The sequence below is a fragment of the Mastigoproctus giganteus genome, chromosome 4 (assembly GCF_048544385.1).
Source record: "Mastigoproctus giganteus isolate SK-2022 chromosome 4, ASM4854438v1, whole genome shotgun sequence".
NCBI classification, from domain to species: domain Eukaryota; kingdom Metazoa; phylum Arthropoda; class Arachnida; order Uropygi; family Thelyphonidae; genus Mastigoproctus; species Mastigoproctus giganteus.
Genome location: NC_143578.1, coordinates 3835330 through 3861917, shown reverse-complemented (window position 1 = coordinate 3861917; position 26588 = coordinate 3835330). Strand labels below are relative to the sequence as shown.

General features: G+C 38.2%; 1 protein-coding gene across 1 annotated transcript; it reads left to right on the top strand.

Moving 5' to 3' along the window:
* The first annotated feature begins 10923 nt into the window (after positions 1–10923).
* On the top strand, positions 10924–25081 carry LOC150086343 (actin 403-like). The gene is made up of 4 exons (XM_090372547.1): positions 10924–11068; positions 21950–22092; positions 22223–22709; positions 24234–25081. The coding sequence occupies exons 2-4, from the start codon at positions 21967–21969 to the stop codon at positions 24749–24751; spliced, it is 1131 nt and encodes a 376-aa protein (XP_090228673.1). The 5' UTR covers positions 10924–11068; positions 21950–21966; the 3' UTR covers positions 24752–25081.
* The last annotated feature ends 1507 nt before the right edge of the window (positions 25082–26588 follow it).

Genomic DNA, 26588 nt, shown 5'->3' with positions numbered 1-26588 from the left:
TTTGAAGCTTGCAGTCAAATCTAGCTTCAGTTCATTATGATCGGCTTAGTATTACTATATTGGTATTAGTTTAATATACTAAACATTAAAAAAAGGGGACCGTACACTGACCCATTTGGAATATCACTCATCACGTTAATCCACGAAGAACAGTGTCCATTCACAGCCACCCTCTGTCTCCTACCAATTAATCATCGATTTGTCCATATCAGTACTTTCCTCTAACACCAAGTTGCTCTAGCATCGTGCAATATCAAAGGGTGTACTGAAATCTAAATACCTGACATCAAAATTTTTCTTTGCATCCAGTTCCTTTGTAAGCACCTGATGGTCGCTAATCAGGTTGGTGAAGCATTATCAAAGGTCATAGGATTTTATTGCTTTGGCACTGGCTATAGTCCACAAATCACGTTTAATTATTTAAGAACCACGATCTCAGTAAACGATCATAATACTTCTATAATATACAACGTACATACATACTCGTATATTTATAAATAAAATATTATTTATTGATATATTTATAAATGAATAATTTACTTATAATTTAGAGTATCAATTAAAAATAACGTATTCGCCTTTACACTTGTTGGCGCATGCGTAGTTCGATTGTGTAATATAAGTGCGGTTATTTACGAATGCTCTTAGTCACCGCAGTTGTTTTTAGTTGGGATGAATTCCTGTAGGATAAATGAGCAAATGAATAAGTTCACGATTGCCCTTAGTTCCACACAAATCAAAATGTGAGTTCAGTCCCACACGATGTATGTGGGTGGGTGAGTTGCCAGTTTCTGCGTTGGCAATCGTACCGGTGTTTGTGACGTAGTGATTGACGCTCGTAATGGCTTCCCCCTAATTGCTCGTACTGCATTCTCCTGAGGGAAATGGTTGTCTCCCAGGTGTACGAGGATGTACGAAATTTAGCTTCACCTTAATTGCCGCGAGTTGATCGTAGCCAGTACGAATATGCGATCGCAGAAGTAGTAGTAGTAGTAGTAGTGGCACATGATGCAACAAAGCAAGTGTAGGAGCTTATGCAGCATCAGCCAAAAAAAAAAAAAAAAAAAAAAAATCATCACACCATTCCCTCCAAATGCCTGTCCAGTTCCTCCTTAAATTTATTTAACCTATCAACTTCCACAACGACAGATGGAAGTTTGTTCCAGCAATTAACCACCCGCTGGCTAAAGGCAAATTTCCGCACATCTATTCTACATCTGTCCTTTCTTAATTTGAACTTATGTCCCCGTAGGTTCGTAATCTGAACAAGTGGAAGGATCCCATCAGAATTCAGCGTGCTCAACCCATTCAAGGCCTTATAGACCTCAATCAGATCACCGCGCAGGTGCCTAGTCTCCAGCCACTGCAATTTGCAGAACTTAAGCCTCTCTTGGTAAGAGAATCCCTTCATTCCCCTCACCAATCGTGTTGCTCTTCTCTGTACACGCTCAAGCAAATCTACATCCTTCCTAAAATGAGGCCTCCAGACCTGTACGCAGTACTCAAGGCGTGGCCTGACCATTGCCTTATACAGAGGGACAATCACCTCCTTTTCCCTGCTAGCAAAATTCCTATATATCATTGACAAAACCCCATGACCTGCCCTAGCAGCCTGTCTGCATTGCTCAGAAAACTTCATATCTGACTGCACAATTACTCCCAGGTCTTTTTCATTTTCTACCACCTTAAGTGTAGTACCACACAGTTGGTACGTTTCTCTGGGGTTACTTCTACCCATATACAGTACTTTGCATTTGTCAAGGTTGAACTTCAGTTGCCACTTCTTAGCCCATCTGCCCAAATTATCTAGATCCTGTTGCAGTAGCACACTGCCATTACTGTCATTAACAACCCTGCCAACCTTTGTGTCATCTGCAAACTTCGACATTAAGCCTGATATACCTTCATCAATATCATTGATAAATACACAAAACAACAGTGGACCCAACACCGAACCCTGTGGGACTCCACTAATAACATTAGTCCATGAAGAGCAGCACCCATTGATTACCACCCTCTGTCTTCTCCCACTTAACCATCCTTTTATCCATTGTAGCAACTTACCCTTAATACCATTCTGCTCCAATTTGTACAGTAGTCTTCCATGCGCAACAGTGTCAAAAGCTTTCCTGAAATCCAAGTATATGATATCAAAATTATTTTTCGCATCCAGTTCCTTTGTGACCACATCATAATAACCAATCAAATTTGTCAGACAAGACTTTCCCTTAACAAACCCATGCTGTGTTTGAATTATTGCTGCAGTCTTGTCTAGATGATCCTGCAATGCATCTTTAACCAGTGACTCCATTATTTTACCCGGAACAGAAGTTAAACTAACTGGTCTGTAATTACTCGTGTCACCCTTCGATCCACCTTTGTGAATTGGGGACACATTTGCACATCTCCAGTCCGTGGGAACCTCCCCTGAGTCCAAGGATGCTCTCATAATTATGGCTAAGGGTTTGCTTAGTTGCTTTGCCGCCTCCTTTAAAATAACTGGATAGATCCCATCCACCCCAGGTGCCTTTCTTATGTTTAACTTCAACAATTTCTCCTCCACTTTGCTCTCAGTTATTACAAAATCATTAAGCACACTGCTACAATTTGATAACCTTCTTTCCATTTTCAAACTGTAATAATTCCTCACGTGTGAATGTAGATGCAAAATACTCATTCAGTTTGTTTGCTATCTGAGCAGGATCATCAACAGTCGAACCATCGATGTCAAGTGGACCAATCATATTCATCCCCTTCGTTTTAGAGTTTATATAAGTAAAGAAATCCTTGCTGTTTTTCTTAGCATCCTTTGCCAAAGATTTCTCGTAATCCGCCTTCGCCTGCCGAACCTCCTTTGTGACCTGATTACAGACTAGCTTATATCTGCCACAGGCTTCTGCGTCACCTGATAATTTATATGCATCCCATGCATTTTTCTTCTCTGTCACGAGTCTCATTAGTTCATTTGATAACCATTTAGGCCTAAACCTTGAACGATATTTCTTAATCGGTATATAAAGTCTAGTAGCTTCCACGATTAATTCCTTGAATGCTTCCCACTTAGAATTTACTGTTGGTAACATCGTCAGTTGATCCCACTGTACAGAATTTAAAAACTGTCAGAGACCACTGTACTCCCCTTTACGGAAGCAAAAACCCTTTCCTTTACCCCTGACGGTAGTTACCTCTTTGAGTAAATCCCACTTCAGCACACTGTGATCACTGCCACCTAGTGGTTCCTTTATCTGCAAATTCTTAATACACGAATGATCACTGCTGATAACCAGATCAAGAGTATTACTTTCTCTGGTTGCCGCGAGTTGATCGTAGCCAGTACGAATATGCGATCGCAGAAGTAAAAATTAAAACTTTCATCTGTTGATTGGAATGGGTTACTACCGATGTGGGTGTTGTATTCCGAAGAATTTACTCGAAAATAAAAATATACACGGTACAGTATTTACATACCACATGTAAATACTGTACCGTGTACAGTATTTACATGTGGACAACATAATGCTAGAAAGGAAACGAAATCAATAAAACGTTACATTGAGATAGCAGGGTACTCACCTTACGTGAAGGATCAGCATTGAGATTATTTCAGTGCCCGTATATAATTTTAATCCTGAAAAGTTTTCGAAATGAAGGCTGCCTTTCATTTTTTTAGATTCATTCTACGTATGATTACCTATATATTTGGAAACAGAATATACTTTATTATTCTGTTGCCATTAGAACTTATATTACAGTTCTATTTGCAATAGAAGCAAGTGAACCATCACGTGAAATGAAACTTCCGTTTTTCACCACTCGGTGGTGTCAACCAATTTGAAAGTGTCTAATATTAAATTAATTAATTATTAAATAAATCCCAATTACTGCTGGCACCGACAAGTGATGGAATCGTTTAGACATGACCGAAATATGGTTGAAATATTTCATTAAAATTCATAGCCGGTACTCATATATAGGCAGAGATTACGTGACTGTCCCCAAGTCTTCAATTGGCTTTATTGAATTGATTTTAGGAGTATTAGTAAATTTAGATTAATTGAATGAAAGTTAACTGTTTCGTCTATGAAACAGTTAACTTGAACATTAATATTCTTTTGAGATTCTTTTAGGCTCTTGCCCTAAAATACTCTATAGTCTTTTGAGATTTAATTCGTGATGTCAAAAAAACAGGAAAGAGGTATTTTCGTAATTTTAATTCTGATTGAAAGAATCGTAATTAAAATTATGAAAATTTGAAAAAATTATAAAGCGCCTTCCCTCAATTTTTTCACACCGTTGTGGTCACATTAAAAAATAGCAAGCGGTAGCGAACGTATTAAGCATGAAGAAAATTTGGATTTTCCTCAAGTTTCTGTGAGTCCCAGAAATTTTTAAAAGGGGGGTGAGGGCTAAAGCAGTATTCTGGGGAATCATTAAGCGTTAATCATCAATTATTATTTTGATCATAAGAAGGGAGGGGGTTGTAGCCGCTTTGGCCTCTATCCTGGTGTCCAATGTTAAACCCCAGGGGCTCACATCTGGTGAGTATGGGCTTGGCACACCCAGAGTCCTGAGCTGGATATCATCATTCTTCTCTTTCTTGGTGATTTCCTCCTATTCTCTCTCTCTCTCTCTCTCTCTCTCTCTCTCTCTCCTCTCTCTCTCTCTCTCTCTCTCTCTCTCTCTCTCAGGATAACTCAAATATTTTTTTTTTTTTTTTTTTTTTTTTTTGGCTGGTGCAGCATAAGCCTCAGGCTTCCTTGCACCATATAGCTAATAATAATAATAATTCTCCAACAATCTAGATGAATGAGAAATCAGTTCGCAATCGTTCTGAGTACTGTATTGAGGTGGGACCGTTATATTTTAAAGATCTCGAAATTCTTAATAACAATTTTAGCTAAATCAGTGTTCCATACATACAAGATTGAGTATGGTCATTTGTTCGCTGTCAAAAATGAAAATGTTTTGTTATTATTGTCTTCTAGCGAAAAAAGAGGAATATGTTCGGTAAAGGCAATTTGTTGAAAAACGAAAGGGACTGAAAGTTTTCCAGGGATTGAAAGCGTATTACGAATATATTTGTGCCTGATTGGAACAGAGAAAAAAAAAAGTAAAAAGAAAACTATCATATTATAGCAGACCGAGAATCACCTTATCTACCCGTGTGTTATGTTTGTAAATTGTGTGTGCCCTCTAGTCGATTCGCCTGTTTTACTGGAGACGAAAAATCCGAGTTTCCGGTGGTGGAGGCTTTGCTATCCTCACCTGAGACCGAATAATTACCCAGATGATGAAAAAAAAAAAACCCATAAATGTTTCTCGAGTTATTAACGGGATTCTAATTCGGACCTTTCACCGACTGTGGGTTGTGATTCTAAACATTGTGCTATCCGCCCAGACTGATTACACTGGTCAAAAGTGTAAAGAGTGTTAGCTGTTTGAGGAACCAGAGGTACCCCTACCTCCACGTTGCGTACTCTGTGCATCACAGTACTCTGTGGAGGCCAGAGATTCAAAAGTGTGTAGGGGAGTGGAATGTAATCTGTTCTTCTGAATATGAAATATATACCGTGCTTCCAAAGCATTGGATCGTTAACGAATTAGCTCAATCTTGTCGATTATAAAAATTTTGTAAAGAGAAGTGTGGTAGCACTCCCCACACCGGATATAAATAAAATCAAACTGCCATACAGCGGCGTACTGATATGCCAAGAGAATCTGAGAATTAGGTCGTTGGCTGTAGTGAAATAACATACACAGGAGCCACCATGTGACAAATTTTCCAGCTCTTGAACTTCGGGAAACTTCGGTATAGGATACTGCGCACGAGCAAAATTGAATGTCTTCTGTGTTTTTGAAAGCAGTTGTCTTCGTTTCGAATTATTTATTGTCTTGAAAACAGCAAATGTTTCGATTTGGTTAGTACTGTATATACAGTTTCAAAACGAGTTTGACCGAGCCCCTGTATTGAAGGCATTCTCGTAATGCCCCGTGTTCATGCCAGAAAGCAGCATTCCTGAAAATCGAATCGATCACGTTACAGAGCATACGTCATGCAGAAGTTCATTAAAATCAATTCATTACCACAAGAAACCTTGGGTGACCCCGGGATGGCACTATCCGAGAAGGGTGCGAATATTTACAGACTAAGGTGCGAGGACACATGTACAATATACAAGAGTACGTGCATGCTCGGCCCGAGAAATTTACAGAATCAAACATACAATTGCATGGAGGCAAAAACAGACTTTGTCATATACAAATAGCCAAGTCAAAAAAAAAAAAAAAAAGTTTTTTTTATACGGCGCATCATACCTAAATTGCTGATGCGCCTAACCCTACAATAACCAACCAACCAATCAACCGTTCTGTGGCTTCTTTCCTGCTGAATGGATCTAGTATAAATTATTTATAACTTCAAAATATAGAAATCTACAAATTCTAAAAGACATTTGTCCTTATCTATATCCTCATACCTTCTTAAACATGCTGAACAATGCATTCTTTCAATATTATCTAAACGGTTTTTTTCTCTGAATTGTGGTCACACCCATTATACTGTCCCTGGTCGGTCTACGATTGCAAATTTGCTTACTATCTTAATGCAGTATGACTGTCAAAAACAAATTGATATCATTAGTAAAGTAACGAATTATTTCTTAACATTCTGGACAGAAGAAAAGGCTTTCAAAAAAGTTTAAATGACCTCCAGATCTGTTATAATAGTCCTTCAATAAGGTTAGTGGCCATGTTATGCAAATGGCATTGAAAGCAGAGCTGATGTCGGTATACGTGATATCAATTTATTGTTTACAATTTAACGCATTAAAGAAGCAAGAAGTTTGTAACGAGCAATATAGAGTTCATGTATTCATTCTGACAGGCTGGTGGTAATCATATAATGGTGTGGGGACTGTTTTTCATGGTGCACATTGGGCCCTGATACTAGTTATTTGTTATTTGGTTTTTTTTAGGAGCATTAGCAACTAAAGCCATATTGCTCCGGGGACATGCGGACCGTTCCGCATCTTCCGTATTTGGTGGTCACGGGCTCGAACCCCAGTCTAATCAACAAGCGTGTGCTACGCACTGCTGCTCCTGCCCACCTGGCTACGGAGGTGCCCCCCCACCCCAATACTAGTGGAGCAATGTTCAGAAGGCACGCGTTTCCAGGAAATTTTTTCCGATCAGGTGGATTCCTTTATGGCTTCAGCGTATCCGTCTGCGAACTGGTTCTTCCTCTGAACTGTTCTTATTAAAGGGCGGAATTATAGAGAACCGGGTTCAGGCACATAAGAACGGCCGTCGTGGTAGCACAGTGGGCAGAATCACCGTCCTCCCCACACTGAGTTGAAAAGATTTCAGTTCGATTCCTGTCGATGAAGTGAGGAATTTTTATGGGCCCTTTTTCATAATGTGAGGCGAGGGTGGCATGGTTTTTCCTCCCGGAAATTCCGGTTTTTCGTCCTGCAAACAGAAAATCGACCACAGAACACATGCAATTTACAGATTGTACACACGGAGTAAAATGGTCTTAGTCGCTGATGTTCCTAAAACCTTATTACAACAACAACGTAAGAATGAATTCAGCTTACTATGGTGCCTCCTCAGTCACTATATCTCAATTCAACTGAGCAACTGTGGGATGAGGTGGACCGAGCATTTTGGAGTAGAGAATCTGCAACTTTCAATTTGCAACAACTCTGAGAAGGAATCGAGCCAACAAATGTACTTTATATAGCCCATTGAGTCCATGTCACAACGAATCCAAGAACTGATCTGAGAGCTAAGGAAGAGGGGGACGTACATGCTATTAGCTAGATGTACCTAATAAAGTGGCTCCTCAGTGCAGTCTAACAGAGAAATTACACCCATATTCTTCCCAGGCAACATATTTGCTCTTTGACCTTCCTTCCTTTCTTCTTTCTGTTAGGAGAGTGACGTGAATGCAGCTGTTTGTCACAGTTATGGAGTTCATCCAAAGATTCCGTGAAAGCAAAAAACATTTTTTGTTTTTGCCGCCCGCAATGTGCGGACGTAACATTATGTAAAGCAATGGCGCATTTACCTGAAACTTCGCCAAGTAGCTCGAGAAATTCTGGCATTCATTCACAAGGATTTTCCAGTGACGTGTAGGAGTCTGGGTTAAGGGCACGTGCGGAGGAGGGTGATGACAAGTTTACGTCTGCTGAAAGAAAAACATAGTTTTTTTCCTGCGTGAGAAAATATCTGAACCTGATAAAACAGATCAATAATTTCCTAGACCTTCGTGGGATTTCAGGAGCAATAGAAATTGGAAGTCAGTTTCCTTTTTGGAAGGATATTTGCTATAAAACATTGGAAGCGCTCAACAGGATTTGCCCTTGATGTTAGAACGTACTACAATAAACGGTGTAAATCAATCAGTCAGAATTTAACCTAAAAAATAAATGTAAATCTATAATGAATTACATTCCATATCAAGTTTATTGGTATTCTGGGGGGTTTTCGTGAAAATGATATGATGCATTTCTAATATTTTGTTTCTATTGTAGAGTTTTTGGTCCATAAAAATTCCTCGCATCATTAACGAGATCTGAATTCAGGTCTTTACCACCCGATGTGGGTAGAGCGGTGATTATACCAACTGCGCTACCGCGAGGATATATATTTCATTAACTAATTAAATCCTGCTTGCCTCACTTTGTATCAGCTGCATCATTTTAATTAAATTACGGCCAAAACACATTTGATTTAGCGAATCTTATCTTTATTACTTTGAAAATGTTCATGTCTGTCAATCTCGTGTTTTCTCGAAATTCTACTGTAATTATTATTTAAAAATTGAAAACTGAAGAATTAAAATAGTTAATTGGGTAAAGTCGCACTATATAACTATGGAGTTGAGAATATAAACTCAATGACCCAAGCCAGGAATTACTTCATTGCGAAATTATATAATCTTCCATCAGATAGCTTGCTAAGCAAGCCATTTAATGGAAGTTGTTGGTCTCGTGGAAGTTGGTGGTCGTGGCCACTACTACTAACTCTACAAATAGGACAGTCCACCTAACTTTGTGGAAACACAGTTGGTCACCGTCCTCCCTACACCGGGTGAAAAAGACCTGAGTTCGAATCCCGTTAATGATGCGACAAATTTTTATGGATCTCTTTTACAATGTGGCTGATTTAGTCGGTCTCAGGCGACGGTGGCTTGGTTTTTTGTCCCGGAAACTCGTTTCGTTCAACAAACAGTAAGTCGACACGACTGAATACACGCAACATACAGACATATTATACACGGTGCAATTCAGACTAAGTATACCCTACAACCAACTTACCTAAACTAAAACGGTGAAATTTAGAAACTATATCTTCCATAAGGTTCAAAAGGATTCCAGCTGATGATTACTGATTAATTATTGTTGGACACCGTAAAATGTGTACTATTTTATAATCTGTTCCATTTTATAACAAAGGCTGGCTGTATCGAATTATTATTAATAAAGTAACACCTGTACAACGTTGGGTTCTTTACATATGCAAAGACCTCAATTTTATTATGCACGCGTCTTATGTTGAAAGAAATATTCCTTATCTATAAATTACATTATTAGGTTGTCATAATATTTTAAATTAGATTATCATAATGCTGATTGTTAAGCTGCTAAGATCAAACTTTCTACATATCCAATAAGAAACAACAAAAGGGATGGCAGAAATGATAACTGTGGAAAGATAGAATACACAGTAATCAAACGAAAAAAAAAAGAAACCTCAAGAATCGTATCATCTCTTATGATGTTGGTATCATCTCTATAATCCTTGGGTTGTATATAAAGGTTTGTTGTTTACCTTTGACTTTATGAGTTTTAAGTTTTGAGTACTGAAAACTCAATTAGGAACATACACAGATGCACAGTTTTTTGAAACAATTCAGAAATCAACCTTATCGGTTTTTAATGATGTATTCATTTTTGTTTATTGAAACTCGGGAGCTTATTGGAGAGCTCTTTTGGGATTGTGCTTATGTATTTTCTGAGGGAGTACATACAGTTCCACGGAGTTCCTTTACATTGTACCTATAATCAAATTGTTTACCGTGGCATGTTAAGGTACACAAAACTCCTTGCTCTAAAAATAAAACTAAAATCTTACTTCTTAAAGAAAAAATATTATTTTCGTTATTATAATTATTCAGTTTTAATCCCTGTATAGCAAATGCTCTAGAAGGGTTTCGTAGCTATTTTGACCAGCATTATATGTGAAATTATTAAGTGAAATTGTATAGATTGAATATATATATATATATATATATATATATATATAATATGTTTATATATATGTTTTTCACATTAATGTGAAAAACATATTTTTAAGTCTGTCACCACTATTTATGAATGTAAAAGTCGCCCTGTTTCACCATTAGTGATTCCCATGTTTGTGTCCAAAATAGGTGCTTAAACACGTCGACAAAAACAACTAATTGAATTTTAATCGTGGTAGAACGAAGTAAATAAAGTATGCTCATATTTCCACCGTTTCTTGAACTTATTCTGCCCCTCCCCGACTTCCTTGGTAACAGCTTCGACTGATTAAAATGTATCTGCCACGGCCATCAGCGTGTCTGCCACTAGCCACTCTCCATACTGGGGCATACGAGAGATCGGCAGGAATAAAAATAGTTCAGGGCACCTAAATTAAACGACACAGGCCCCACTTCTTTCGGGGAGCGAGGGGAAGACAAAAGCTAGGGGTTAGCTCTAAGCTGAAACGCTATCTTGGTCCTAGCGCCGCTCTCAGCGGTCTTTTCATATTTGGTACGGAGCGTAGTCACGGCTCGAAATAGCGGCCCCTCTAGACGGCCACAAAGCACGTGCCGCACCTGCCCGTATATGGTCGGACAGAGATTCGCACGGACTTCACTTCGGCCTTAAAGACTGCTAAGACTGTTAGTGGGCTCCGTGCGCAACAATCTGTGACGTCAGAGATTAGTAGTACAAAACCACTTCTCGAAGGGAACTTCCCCCACTCCAGACAGGGCCAACGCAGCCGGTTGTGCAACAAACGGGATATTTCCAATCACACGGTAAATACAGCCATTGTTTTGTGTTTTTAGTTAATAATAGGAGAGTTTTATTTGAAATTCCAAAGTAATAAGAGGTTGCTAATTAATTTCAATAACTTCTGAACAGAATATTTTCAGGAAAAAAAGTGGTGAAAGATCCCTGATGGGACATATTAACGGAATTTATAATTTATTTCCTGTAAGATGACTTAGCATTGGATAATACTAATGGATCAGTGGACTGCCAAATGTACTTGGTGTTAGTGGAATCTAGAGCCAGTCATACACTGAAGAAGGGATGGCATCAATTTTCTGAAAGCAATTGATTATACTTTATCCCCTACAGTTTCAAGTTGGTGCTTCATCCCATTTCTTCTTCATTTTATTCTCCACGATTCCCAAGCCCACAGGGCTTGTCTGCAGAAAATGACACCCATGCAAACTCCCTGTAGCCATGCCAAAATCCAAATGAAGAGTAAACGAACATTTGTTTTTCCTCTTTGGGTGAAACAAAGAGAAAACGAATTCATCCTTCTAAGACTTGTTCGAGGGACTGTTTGCTTGGTCTGTTTATTTTAGACGAAATATTCAAGCGAACTTAATTATTTCTGCTATGAAATTTAAGAATTAATTTATTGAATTTGTCGAAAACGCGTGTGCTAATTAATATGAAGGTAGCAGACTAGACAGTCAATAGACCAGTGGGGATCTTGATAATAGTTTTCTGAGCGATATTTTATTCATCACGTTTGCAAAGACTAACTTTGTTCATGCCAGTGTGATATATCGGATAACGCTAAGACAACATCCCAAGTCCTTCTTCGCTTCAGCTGCTGTGATTAGCTAATAGGTCATCATGCTATTTTTGCACTAACGCTTCAGAAACAAATTTGTTGACTCCTTGAAATGTAAGGTGCTATCGGTGTTTCTTTGTAGGCGCTTTACAAAGAGTTTGCTTTTGCTTTGTGACTTAGCTACAATGATTGCTTTCTGCTCTCTCTTTCTTAGCAAAGAAGTTAATTCTAACTACTGGCAAGCACACAAGGCCACAATTGTCTCTCCCCCCACCAAGGAAGGGAAGAATCTTCATTAGCAGCTTCTATATGTTTTAGTGCAAATTAAAATACTGCATTTTTATTTCTTAGTTGATTACTTGTTTATGATTACTTAAGACTTAGATATAATGTATTAATTCTGATATATTGATTAATTTTGTAATAACTGAGAGCAAAATAGAGCAGCAATTGTTGAAGTTAAACATACAAAAGGCACCTAGGGTGGATGAGACTAGCCCATCCAGCCCCGGCGGCAAGGGAAGAAAGCAAACCCTTAGCCATAATTATGAGAGCATCCTTGGACTCAGGGGAAGTCCCCACGGACTGGAGACATGCAAATGTATCCCCAATTCGCACAAAGTTTTACGAGTGAAACTTTATGGAACAGAAGTTAGTTCTGTTCCGTAAAGGAAAAATAATGGAGCCACTGATTAAAGATGCGTTCCAGGATCAAATAGACATGACTGCAGTAATAGCTCAGACACAGCATGGGCTTTTTAAGGGTAAGTCTTGTCTGACCAATTTAATTGGATACTACGATGTGGTCACAAAGGAACTGGATGCAAAAAATAATTTTGATATCATATAGTTGGATTTCAGGAAAGCTTTTGATGCTGTTGCACATGGAAGACTGCTGTACAAATTGGAGCGCATTGGCATTAAGGGCAAGTTGCTGCAATGGATAAAAGGATGGTTGAGGGGAGACAGCAGAGAATGGTAATAAATGGACACTGCTCTTCGTGGACTAATTATTAGTGGAGTCCCCCAATGTTCGGTTTTGGGCCCATTGTTGTTTGGTGTATTTATCAATGATATCGATGAAAGTATATCAGGCTTAATGTCCAAGTTCGCAGATGATACAAAGGTTGGCAGGATTGTTAATGACACTAAAGTCAGTATGTTACTGCAACAGGATCTAGAAAAGTTAGGCAGATGGGCTGAGAAGTGGCAACTGAAGTTTAACATTGACAAATGCAAAGTACTGCATATGTTAACAGTACTTTGCATTTGTCAATGTTAAACTTCAGTGAAGGTAGCAGTAATCCAAGAGAAACGTACCAACTGCGTGGTGTTACACGCAGGGAGGTGGAGAATGAAAAAGAACTGGGGGTAATTGTGCAGTCAGATATGAAGTTCTCTGACAGTGCAGACGGGTTGCCAGGGCAGGTCATGGAGTCTTGTCTATGATATATGGGAATTCTGCTAGCAGGGACAGGAAGATGATTATCCCCTTGAATAAGACAATGGTCAGGCCACACACCTTGAATAGTGCTTACAGGTCTGGAGGCCTCATGTTAGGAAGGATGTAGAGCTGCTAGAACGAGTACAGAGAAGGGCAACAAGGCTGGTGAGAGGAACAAAGGGGTGCGCTTATGAAGAAAGGCTTAATGTATCCCCAGATTTACTGCAAGTTGCAGCATCTGGAGATTATGCACCTGCGGGTGATCTGATTGAGGTCTATAAGGCCTTGAATGTTTGAGCAGGCTTAATGCTGCGGGATACTTCCGCTTGCTTAGACTAAGAACTTGAGGGCGCATAGATTCAAATTGAGGAAAGACAGTTGTAGACTAGGCAGAAAAGATAGTCGTGCGGAAGTTTGCCTTTAGCCAGTGGATAGTTGATTGCTGGAACAGGTTTCCATATGTTGTTGTGGAAGTTGATAGCTTAATTAAATTTAAGGCGGACAGGCAAAATGGAAAGTGTTTTTTTTTTTTTTTTTGGCTGATGCTGTATAAGCTTGCTTTCTGGCATCATCATATGCCTCAACTAATGCTAAAATGCTAAAAATTAAATATAATGTACTTACTTAAAATGTAGTTAAAAAGGATATTCAATGCTTCTTAATATGCCTTGGCGATAAATAAATAAATGGATACTCATTCCTATGAAATACTTATTTCCTTTGTCTGCTTGTAAGGAAACGTCTATATTTTTAATCTGAACCTCGACAAGTAACAATCGAGCGTCGTTAAAATTAATTTTTTATATATTTTTGTATAATATATCATGTTTTTGATTTGCTGGGGAGGAACTGTTTCTATAATACTGTTTATTGGATCATTCTGTTGTTAATACTATACGTTTTAGTAAACAGTTAAAATAGAAATGTAATTTAATTGTCTACCTGTATGTTGATCAATCATTACGAAATTATATACTGCATTAAAAAAGAAAAAACAGAAAGAAAGAAACGACTCTAAATTCAGCGTTACATTCTGAAAATATCAAAGCCACTTGACAAAACAACGAATATTAATTAACCCTAAATTAAACTAACGTAAACAAATAGTAGTAATGAACAGATTTTTTATGTCGTGTATATCGGATATTAGCAAAGAAATAATATAGATTTACTAATCTTTACTAATAATTTAAAACTATTAGAAATTTTCATTTTTTAATTTGTAATAGTTTACAAATTAAAAGTCTTATTAATTTAATTCTTGTAATTTAGTAAAAAATGTTTTGTAAACGGTGTCTTGTTAATTTCTAACGGTTTTAAAACTATTGGAAATTAAGAAGACACCGTTTACCGAATCAGCTGGTATTTTGAAGTCGTATAGTAGAATAAGACGTTAAGTGAGAATCAGAGGCGAAACTATAAATTATATTCCCCTCAAGAATTCCGAGCGGCCCCACATAATATAAAACAACAGTACCTCATCAAGCGATGGGCCTTCTAAATCTTCGCCACTCTCCTCCCCCATCCACTCCGGTGACGAACCTGGTGGTATGCGGCATGTTGCCACTAGGATTTATGTTTTTCAAATCTGTGACGCTGCTTTCTTCTCTCACGAAATAAAGTGCTCCAAAAAAAAAAAACAAAAGAAAAAAAAGAAATAATTACAAAGCTTTTGAGAACTGAGCTTTCTCTTCTTCTTCAGCGTCTATCAACATAGAGAGTCTAGTTATCCCCCTAAAGTAATTATTTCTTCTTTTTCCGATTTGGAGCACTACCTCCAAATACCACCTTATTCTTAAGTTGGCGGTGGAGCAACATCCAAGCATATTCTTTTCAAAGAGTTTTCTTAGCTGAAGTACAGATTGATTCCTAAAATTAATATGATTAAAATTAGCAAGACATCTAATTAACAAGATCCCCCCTATTATTATGGAGCTTTATCCCTTAAATGTCGTCGTACTGTAGTAGAGCGAAATGAAACTGAGTCTGCTATTCATTAGGGTGTTAATTTGCTGGGTGGATGCTTGCTTGGGAGCACTGTAGCCGTATTTAATGGTTTACAAATAGAGTAGTTCTATACATGAAATGAAATGTATAAGAAATAAATTGAACTCAAGAACTGCTGAAATATTGCGTCAGTTGTTTTTATAATTTTATGATTTAAATTTAATGCCAAGAAATTCGTGTGGAGATAAAAAAATGTGTTTAGGCATGGATATCGAATGTATTGTTTAACATAATTGGAAAAATATTCATGATCCTCATATTTCTATTGATTATTGCTCTAACTACTGATCATAGGATCGGTACCGATCATATATACCTATAGTATATACCGATCATATATACTGATCATAGGATCGGTGTTTAGCTGAATTTTGCATAAAGCACAAAATGGCATTTATTTCCTGTTATCTTCAGTCGAAAATTATTGTCGACTTCTGAAAACTCATTCAAAATGGTCACCAACCGTATTATCATTACTGTTCATTGAAAAGTAATGATAATACGGTTGGTTCAACGGAACAGTTCATTGAATAAAGCGTATATTTATCTTCAGAGCTAATATATTCCTGTAATCTTTGTAAACTACTTGAGAGGTTTAAATTTCTCTTAAATTCGAATTTAGTAGGTCTCTTAAATGCTTATTAGAATAAAAGACAGTAAATTATAGTTATGATATAGTCTAAATGGAGTTAGATACCATTGATTCTTTGTTTTATTACTCATTTCAGAGGACTCTATCTTGCAATTCTTTTTTTCTTTTTCGTTTCCTTTTCATTTGCTGTACAAACACAGCCCAAACACATCTGCAGACACTCGAAAAAATTCGGCCACTTGGAGACTGTTGCTGAATACTGAAGTAACAACCCATACCTAAATGCGACAAGTAGCTGTTGACTCAGTCAGTAGTTCTGTCAAATGTTGGCATTATTCCAATGATTGTATTACGGGTACCTTCATTACACTCGTATTCTTAAGTATATTTATGTACATTGGAAAGTAAGGTAATTTGAACTTAGAAGTGAAGAATTATAACGTTGCTAAGGTAAACAAGCAAAATTATCACTTCAGAGTTAATTTTCGGATTGGTATTGCTGATAATAGAAAGCGATGACTCTTTGTATTATCGAAGACTCTTTGTATTATAAATTAAGCTTTTTGATATTTTAAAATTAAGTGATAATACAAAGGTAAACGGAGTTCCTCAGTGCTTCTTTAGTTGTATTTTGTCTAATATAAATACGTATTTTGTCTAATATTTCTAGAAAAGCAATCGTATTTAAGCAAAGAAAATTAATTAAAATAAATAACTATCTATTTGACTCCCTACTCAGGTAGATTTTTATCCAATTATACTGGAATAAGTTGCCTACATAGGCTCACAAGTGTCGGAATGAATTATAATTTTAAGATTTCGTTCAATTTAATTATAATAAAATAAATGTAATCTGTACTGAACATGCGGAATTAACTATTCATTTAGAGAACCAACCAATATATTTAATTTATAAATATTTATTCTTTACGCCTATATAATAAATGCCTTTTAAATATATGAGAGAGCTGTGAAATTAATTCACTGTAGTAGACAGTATTTTCTTAAACGTTTCTGTAAAATAAAGATTTAGATTAAAGGCATGCTGCATTGTCGCAAGTACCAATTTTCAATTCATTACTGAAAAATAAATTTAAAAAAATTAAAAATTTCCAAGTTTCATTAGTTCAACGAAATAAGAGCTGGAATGCCAAACGCCGCATCATTATGGAAAATATTTCAGTTGAAATTTCATTCCGCCAGAGGCGCTAAAGATCAATTAACGCATTTCATTTTTTGAATAGATTTAATTTATTATTATTATTATTTATTATTATTATTAGCCATATGGTACAAGGAAGCCTGAGGCTTATCCTGCACCAGCAAAAAAAAAAAAAAAAAAAATTCCACCAGTTACCAAGAAATTAATTTTAATTTCTTGACAGTAATAATAAAACCGAAATTTTTATTTTAGCTTAGTTAATTAGTATTAGTATTAGTATTAGTATTAGTAACGGCCGCATGGTGCAAGAAAGCCTATGGCTTATGCTGCACCAGCCAAAAAAAAAAAAAAAATTAAAAAAAATAAATCCGAACAAAACAATGATAAAAACAAAAAAATAAAAATAAATAACTAAATAATAATAATTAATAAAATAAAAAATAAATAAAAAGGAAATTAAACCTATCATCCTATGTGCTTCCCTTACCCGAAAGTACTATCCAGATGACCTTTGAATTTCCCCAAACTGTCGGCCTCTACCACCCATGAAGGCAACTTATTCCAGTAATTTATAACTCGCTGGCTAAAATAGAACTTCCTGCAATCCAATCTAAACATTTCCCCCCGTAACTTGAATTTATGTCCCCTAGTTCTAGCATCATTTATAATCTTGAAAATTTTGTCCTCATTTATTTTACTGATGCCTCTCAGAGCCTTAAACACCTCAATCAAATCTCCTCTAAGGTGTCTAGTTTCCAAACTCTGCAATCCACATATTCGAAGTCTTTCTTCATAAGGACGCCCTTTTGCCGATCTCACCAGGCGAGTTACCCTTCTTTGCACCCTTTCAAGAAGCTCGATGTCTTTCTTCAGGTGCGGTCTCCATACTTGAACACAGTATTCCAAGTGTGGTCTAACATAAGCCTTATATAATGGGATTATCACGTCCCTATCTCTACTTGCAAAAGTTCGATAGATCATTGATAGGACACCATGGGCCTTCCTTGCAACCTGTTTACAATGCTCAGAGAATTTCATGTCTGACCGTATCGTAACACCCAAGTCCTTTTCCTCCAGTACTGGCTTTAGTTGAACTCCACCAAGTGAATAGGTTTTTTTGGGATTACTGTTTCCCAGGTGTAATACCTTACACTTTGTTGGATTAAAGCACAGCTGCCATTTTTCTGACCATTCCTGAAGTCTATCTAGGTCTCTCTGAAGAAGCTCAGCTTGACAGTGATCATTAACTACTCTCCCAATTTTAACATCATCTGCAAATTTAGACATCACGCCCTCTATCCCTTCATCAATGTCGTTTATGAAAATTAAAAACAACAGTGGTCCTAATACTGATCCTTGGGGAACCCCACTTCTTACATCAACCCAATCTGAGGAATAGCCATTTATCACAACCCTCTGCCTCCTGCCCTGAAGCCATCCTTCTATCCATCTAAGGATTTTCCCAGTGATTCCAACCTGTTCCAGCTTATAAAGCAACCGCTCATGTGGGACTGAGTCAAAAGCTTTGCTGAAATCTAAATAAACAATGTCGAAATTATTCCCTAAATCCAGCTCGTGAGTGACCCTTTCGAAATAGCGAACCAGATTTGTTAAACATGATTTTCCCTTTACGAAACCATGCTGAGTATCCTTGAGAATTTCAATTCGATCCAAATGATCCTGAATTCCACCCTTGATCATTGCCTCCATGATTTTCCCTACTACTGAAGTCAGACTGACAGGTCGATAATTTCCAACTTCACTTTTAGAGCCACCCTTATGTATGGGAGATACATTTGCACTTTTCCAATCCAAGGGAATCTCCCCAGAGTCTAATGATGCTCGCATAATTAGCCTCAATGGTTCAATACACTCGCTTGCCGCCTCTCTTAAGATTATAGGGTATATTCCATCAACTCCAGGAGCCTTACTGGTCTGTAGGCTCGAATGTTTTTTCATTAAATAATCTTGCGAAATTTCAATATCATTAATTACATATTTTTTAACTTCGCTCCCACAATTTCCCTTTGCCACAAAAGGCTTTTCATTTGTAAATATCGATGCAAAATAACTGTTGAGTTCATCTGCAACGGCAGCTGGTGTATTTATTACTATCCCCTTTCCCTTACATAAAGGTCCGATCTGGTTTGTCCTGCTCTTCTTGGCATTTATATATGTGAAGAATTCTTTATCCCCCCTCTTTGCTCTGTTTGCTAGTGATTTCTCATAAACTGCCTTTGCCTGTCGAACCTTTTCTGTGGCTCTATTACACATCACCTTGTAGCTGTTATAGGCTTCAGTACTTTTTGTTGTTCTGTAACCTTTCCATGCCACCTTTTTCTGCTCAAGTAATGCGGCAACTTCACTATTCATCCAACTTGGAACCCTCCTCGTGGAGTATTTTTTTAATGGTATATACGCATTCAAGGCATCTGTGATTAATGTTTTAAAAGCGTACCACAGTTCAATTGTATTCATTCTCTGCGCGATATCTACCCAGTTAATAGAGGCCATGTAGTACCTTAAGGCATCGTAATTTCCTTTTCTGAAATTAAAACCCATTCCTCTGCCTTTTACTTCTGCTACCTCTCTCGTCATCATCCACCGTAGAACTCTGATCACTTCCTGCTACTGGTTCCTCTACTGTCAGCCCTGTTATGTCATCTGATTCATGTGTGATGATGAGGTCTAGGATACTCTTTTCTCTAGTATTTTCCCTGACATGTTGATACAAATAACAGTCATCTAGTTGATTTAAAAATTTTGTTCCCCATGTCGAGTTTCCTTCCCATTTACTCCAATCAATTAGAGGCAGATTGAAATCACCCATAATAAGGCATTGACGCTTACTTGCCCATTCCATTTGCATGTAGAGGCTTTTGTCATAATCTTCACAATCACCTGGTCTGTAGATTACTCCTACTCGCATTATACCTTTGTTTCCAACTATCTCACACCATACAGACTCTATACTAGCATGTGAAACGTCTGAATCCGGGAAAGCTATCGTCGCACTCAGGCTGCTTCTGATAAGAAGCATTACCCCACCACCCCTTCTATCTAACCTATCCTTCCTAAATACATTATACAAGCCGTACTGAAACTCATCATCCCCAATTTCCGGGTGGCACCACGTCTCTGTAAGCCCTATTATGTCCGCGTTACTTGTTTTAACCAGCAGTTCGAATTCGCTCATTTTATTGACGACACTTCTAACGTTACTGTATAAACAATTAAGATTTACTGTTCTTGTATATTTAACAACCCTAACACAACCCTTGAAGTTTTTTAGGCTCTCTTCCCTCGCATTAGCTACCCGCCCACATGAAACGTTTGTGCCCCCAGAACATCTAGATAATACGTCCAGTTGGGGTAACAGATAAGAACTCTTGAGGTATGTGCAAGAGTTACTTTGACCAATATTATCAGATAAACGCGTGTCAGTATTACCCACATCCCCCCTAACTAGCAGTTTCCCTGAACCTTTAAGGTATCCTCAATAATACTGGCAAAAACTTTTGCACCACCTTTGTTTAAGTGTATCCCGTCTCTACAAAACAAATTCCTTCTACCTACAAGTGTGGGCCATGCTGATAGAAATTTACCCCCTAAAGCCTTGCAGATTCCTTCAAGTCTTGAGTTAATCCACAAGGCTCTTAACATATAATCCTTCCTATCGTGTCTGGGCAGAATTGCAGACACATAGACATTATGGCCTAGCTCGCGACATTTCCTCAGCATGGTTCTGTATTTTTCCAACAAATCGTCAGATCGTGTACGTTTAATATCGTTTGTCCCCACATGAATAATAATATTTTCTTTACCCCCTTTAAAATCTGACAGTCTGTTGGTGACATCATCAATAGTTGCTCCCGGCAGACATACCCTGGTTCTCCTCCACCTATCTTTATTACAAAAAATATTCCCCGTTTCCCTGACAATGGAGTCTCCTAATAATACAATGTCCTTTTTAACCAGAGTAGTTTGCACTTGGTTTTTCTGTTTTGAGGCTCGAATCGGGTGTGCATCACTTGGTAGATTGCTGGAGTTTTGAGTCCCTGACGAGCTCCCAGATGCATTATTTTCGAGGGCAAGCACTCGTTTTTTCAGGGACTCAAATTGTTCCCTCAGTGCACCAAATTGTAATTTAAGATCGGTGCACTCCTTACATCGATCACAAAGAAAAGAATCCCCAGGTGAGCTAGGATTAGTCACCAGGTCGACCTTGGAAAACATTCCACAGGTTCCACAACGGATTAAATCATGACTCACCCGTAAATCGCCATCTGCTATTTCCGTGTGAGTCACGATACCCTGTGACGTGTTTAAGGCAGATCTCGTAACTACCATTATAAAATTAAATAAATATCAATTAAAGTAACTTTAAAAAATTATATCTATAATATTATTAAAATCAAACAGTTACAGGAAAACCTATAACAAATAATCCAACAATATCTAAATAAATCAAATATTTAAAAGCACTATCCAAAAGTAAAGCACTTAACTGAGGAGCCCTGTCTAAGCGCGTCCGCTCACCTCGAATGCCAACCTCGAAATCTAATTAGTCAGCTATTTCGAATAATTCCTCATTGAATAAGATTAATTAAAATCAGTTAAAAGTGATTTTTTATCTTATAAAAATCATAACCTAATAAAAATAATTTACGATCCATACTACGTCCAGTGATGTAAATAATTTTGATATATACTTTTTATGTAATATTTCTGCTATTTTTGTTTAATTATAATTAGTTCTAGTTAGGAAATTTTTTTATGCTTGTGCGCAGGTACAAGCAATAAAAAACAGTTAGCACCTCTTCAGCAGTACTTGTTGCCGTTTGTAGCAATTCTCATAAGTGGTAAAACAGCATTTAATTTTTATAAATCATTATTCTTTTAGCTCATTAACAAGCCACCATGTGTGACGACGACGTTGCTGCTCTTGTGGTCGACAATGGCTCCGGCATGTGCAAAGCCGGATTCGCAGGAGATGACGCTCCTCGAGCTGTGTTCCCCTCCATCGTAGGACGACCCCGTCATCAGGTACGTAGCGCAATATGGAAACTAATGCAATAAGTAGTGTGTGTGTGAGAGAGAGAGAGAGAGAGGGAGAGAGACTGTTGAAGTTCAGAAGACGAAATTGTGATATTCTTGTGTGTTTATGTGTTTGCAGGGTGTCATGGTGGGTATGGGTCAGAAAGACAGCTACGTAGGAGATGAGGCCCAGAGCAAGCGAGGTATCTTGTCCCTGAAGTACCCCATCGAGCATGGCATTGTAACCAACTGGGATGACATGGAGAAGATCTGGCACCACACCTTCTACAACGAGTTGCGTGTGGCTCCTGAGGAGCATCCCGTTTTGCTTACTGAGGCCCCCTTGAATCCCAAAGCTAACCGTGAGAAGATGACCCAGATCATGTTTGAGACCTTCAACACCCCTGCAATGTACGTAGCCATCCAGGCCGTGCTGTCTCTGTACGCCTCCGGCCGTACCACTGGTATTGTGCTGGACTCGGGCGATGGAGTATCCCACACCGTACCCATCTATGAAGGTTATGCCCTTCCCCATGCCATCCTGCGAATTGACTTGGCAGGTCGTGACCTTACCGACTACCTCATGAAGATCCTGACTGAGCGTGGCTATTCCTTCACCACCACAGGTCAGTACACTTTATTTATTTAAGTATGGCACACATAATGTCGTACTAAGGTTAAACATATTCTTGATCTTAACACACACAGACTTTATCACTTCACTGTGAACAAGTTGAACGTGGACTTGTTTTTAGATCCGACATATTTTTTAAGAAAATTAAAATAGTCTTTACATGATTTTAACATAATTAATTTTTCTGGAGTAATTTTTGCTTATACTGTATTTGTGTACAGTGGGAACCAAACAAGACTGCTCCAACTGTAGTTATTGGGAAAAAAATTTGATATTTGTTTTTATTTCACATTGGGTGACTGTAACTGTAATTAGCATTAGATTACTAAGGGATTAGTTACTAATTAACAATAAACAACTTCTTAATTGTGCCATCACGTGTCACTGCCATTATACGACGTACGTCTCTCCACACAAATCAAACTGGAGCTTTAGTTTTGTTATGTTTATTCTTGTAAAATTAAAATAAAATGAATATGTTTAGAGGTCAATTTAAAATTATTTTAAACTGGTTAAAGGTTAAGAATTATCTGTTGTTACAAACGGACAATATCAGACTCATTACTAAAAAAATTTTCATTGAATTTTGAACTTTTTTCATTTACGTGCCCTTTGCTTCCTGTCGGCTTTTGGACGTTGAGTACACTTGCCCAGGGTAAATCCATTTGGCTTGTCGAGGCATTCCTCTATCTCTCGGTTAGCCAATTAACAACTTTTATTTATTTTGTATATACAAGGTATTTCTAAATTAAAATTACACCGATAAATTTTAGGGGTAATTCTAGACACCAAAACAATTAAAAAGTTCATATAAACGTGTACCCAGTTAAGAATGGTTACAAAGCTAATGGCTGTTTGAATTTTACAAAATGGCTGCTCTATAACGTTTTGAATGGCAAAAAAAAAAATAATAAAAATAATAATAATAATAAATAAATAAAAAGAAAAGAAAAGGAATAGGAATATGCAGATACGTATTTATTATTTAATATTTATTCATAACATTTTATTATTTTTTACTATTCAAAACTCCATAGCTATATTTTAAAATTCAGATAGTTAACGTTAGCGTTTAAAATTCAAACAAACCGTTCAGAATTGGACCCGTTGTAATATGACCTTTCATACAAGATTTTAGCACGTAGAACCACCCATGTAATTTTTACAGTGTAATTTAGAAACGCCCTGTATATTATACATAAACCAGACTCATATGATAGTTAAAAACGAAAGAGGAAATCATCATAAATTCAAATAATCACCTGACAGATACTAAATTTTAAAATCAAAGAAAATGCTTAGAATCCACGAAATTTAATTAAATAATAAAAACATATCATTAAATACCCAAGACCGTTATATAAGCAGTGAAACGGTGCCACAAAGCTGGGCGTCTAGATCAAATCTTTAATTTTTAGAGTAAGTCAAGGATGCAGAAATTATTCTGTTTGCTGCCATTTTTATCGTTTCTTTGTTTCATTGCACTACTCAACTGAGTTGTTTTTCTCCCCCACAGCTGAACGTGAAATTGTCCGTGACATCAAGGAGAAGCTGTGTTACGTTGCCCTGGACTTCGAGCAGGAAATGGCCACCGCTGCCTCTTCCACTTCCCTGGAGAAGTCTTACGAGTTGCCTGACGGTCAGGTAATCACCATCGGCAACGAGAGGTTCCGTACTCCAGAGGCTCTATTCCAGCCATCCTTCCTGGGTATGGAGTCCTGTGGCATTCACGAGACCACATACAATTCCATCATGAAGTGCGACGTCGACATCCGTAAGGATCTGTACGCCAACACTGTTTTGTCCGGTGGCACCACCATGTACCCCGGTATTGCTGACAGGATGCAGAAGGAAATCACCGCTTTGGCCCCCAGCACAATGAAGATCAAGATCATCGCTCCTCCCGAGAGGAAGTACTCCGTCTGGATCGGAGGATCCATCTTGGCCTCCCTGTCTACCTTCCAGCAGATGTGGATCTCCAAGCAGGAGTACGATGAGTCCGGACCTGCCATTGTCCACCGCAAGTGCTTCTAAATGATAAAAGCTGCAGAGAAGAGATAAAGACACACACTCACACACACACACGCTCGCATATCAACAACACATCCTGCCATGTGGATCATCAAGTGTGCCCACCGCTTCTCGTGCCAACCCTGACCGGACCTACGTAGGCAGCTACGTAACAAACACTATGATTCAGGGAAGGCTCCCATCATTGCTGCCTGTCAATATCCGTCGTTCCAGCACTTCCATCACTAGCTGTGTGTCCCTCGTCGGAGCGTCAGCGTCTCACCTATCCGGGTTCAAACGGCCACGTACGTGTACAAATCTGATGGAACTGGTTTAATAAAATTTCAAGGAATACCCAAGTGTGCGTTTTTTGTTTCTGCAAGACATGTTCACTCTTTCAGGTTCACAGACTCCGGGAAGTTCACATTAGGGAATGTTCACTACACCCATGAAGATATATAACAACCTCTGGGTGCTGTGGCTCCTCTGCATTAAACATTTGCTGTTTTACGCAGTTGAAATCTTCAGATGTTTTCCAATTTTTCATCAGCCTGACTTTGATATCTGAAAAGCAAACTAGGGGGGCGGACAATAGACTGACTAGTAAAGCAGTCCAGTGATAAAATACATACACAGCGGAAACTGAACAACTTTTACTAATAATAAAATGAACAAATTAAAAAGATTATCAATTTCTTGGGCTCTTTAGCATTAGCATTAGCATTAGCATTAGTAGAGGCATATGATGCAAGAAAGCAAGCTTATTCAGCATCAGCCAAAAAAAAAAAAAAAACCCTCTCCCATTTCACCCCTCCGTTGTTCGAAATACCTGTCCAGTTGAGCTTTAAATTTGTTTAGGCTATCAACTTCAACAACAAGTGATGGAAGTCGGTTCCACCAACCAACCACCCGCTGGCCAAAGGCAAATTTCCGCACATCTATCCGACATCCGTCCTTCCTCAATTTGAATTTATGCCCTCTGAGGTGATTATTCTGAGCAAGATGAAGAATCCCATTGGCATTGAGCATGCTCAAACCATTCAAAGCCTTATACACCTCTATCAGATCACCTCGCCGGTGCCTAGTCTCCAGACTCTGTAATTTGCAAAACTTAAGCCTTTCTTCGTAAGAGCAACCCTTTGTTCCATTCACTAATCTTGTTGCCCTTCTCTGTACCCGTTCCAGCAGCTCTACATCCTTCTTGAAATGAGGCCTCCAGACCTGTATACAGTACTCAAGATGTGGCCTAACCATTGCCTTATACAAGGGAATAATCACCTCCTTATCCCTGCTAGAAAAATTCCTGTATATCATTGACAAGACACCATGAGCTACTCTTGCAGCTCGTCTGCACTGCTCAGAGAACTTCATATCTGCCTGCACAATTACCCCCAGGTCCTTTTCATTCTCCACCACTGTCAGTGTAGTACCGCAGAGTTGATACGTTGCTCTGGGGTTACTGTTTCCCATATGTAGTACTTTACATTTGTCAATGTTAAACTTCATTTGCCACCTCTCAGCCCATCTGTTCAACCTTTCCAGATCCTGTTGCAGCAGCATAGTGTCAGTAGTGTCCTTAACAACCCTGCCAACCTTTGTATCATCTGCAAACTTGGACATTAAACTTGATATCCCATCATCAATATCATTCATAAACACCGAAAACAACAACGGACCCAACACTGAACCCTGAGGAACTCCACTAATAACATTAGTCCACGTTGAGCAGTGTCCATTGATTACCACTCTCTGTCTTCTGCCACTCAACCATCCCCTTATCCATAGCAGCAATTTGCCTCCAATGCCACACTGCTCCAATTTGTGCAGCAGTCTTCCATGTGCAACAGTATCAAAAGCCTTT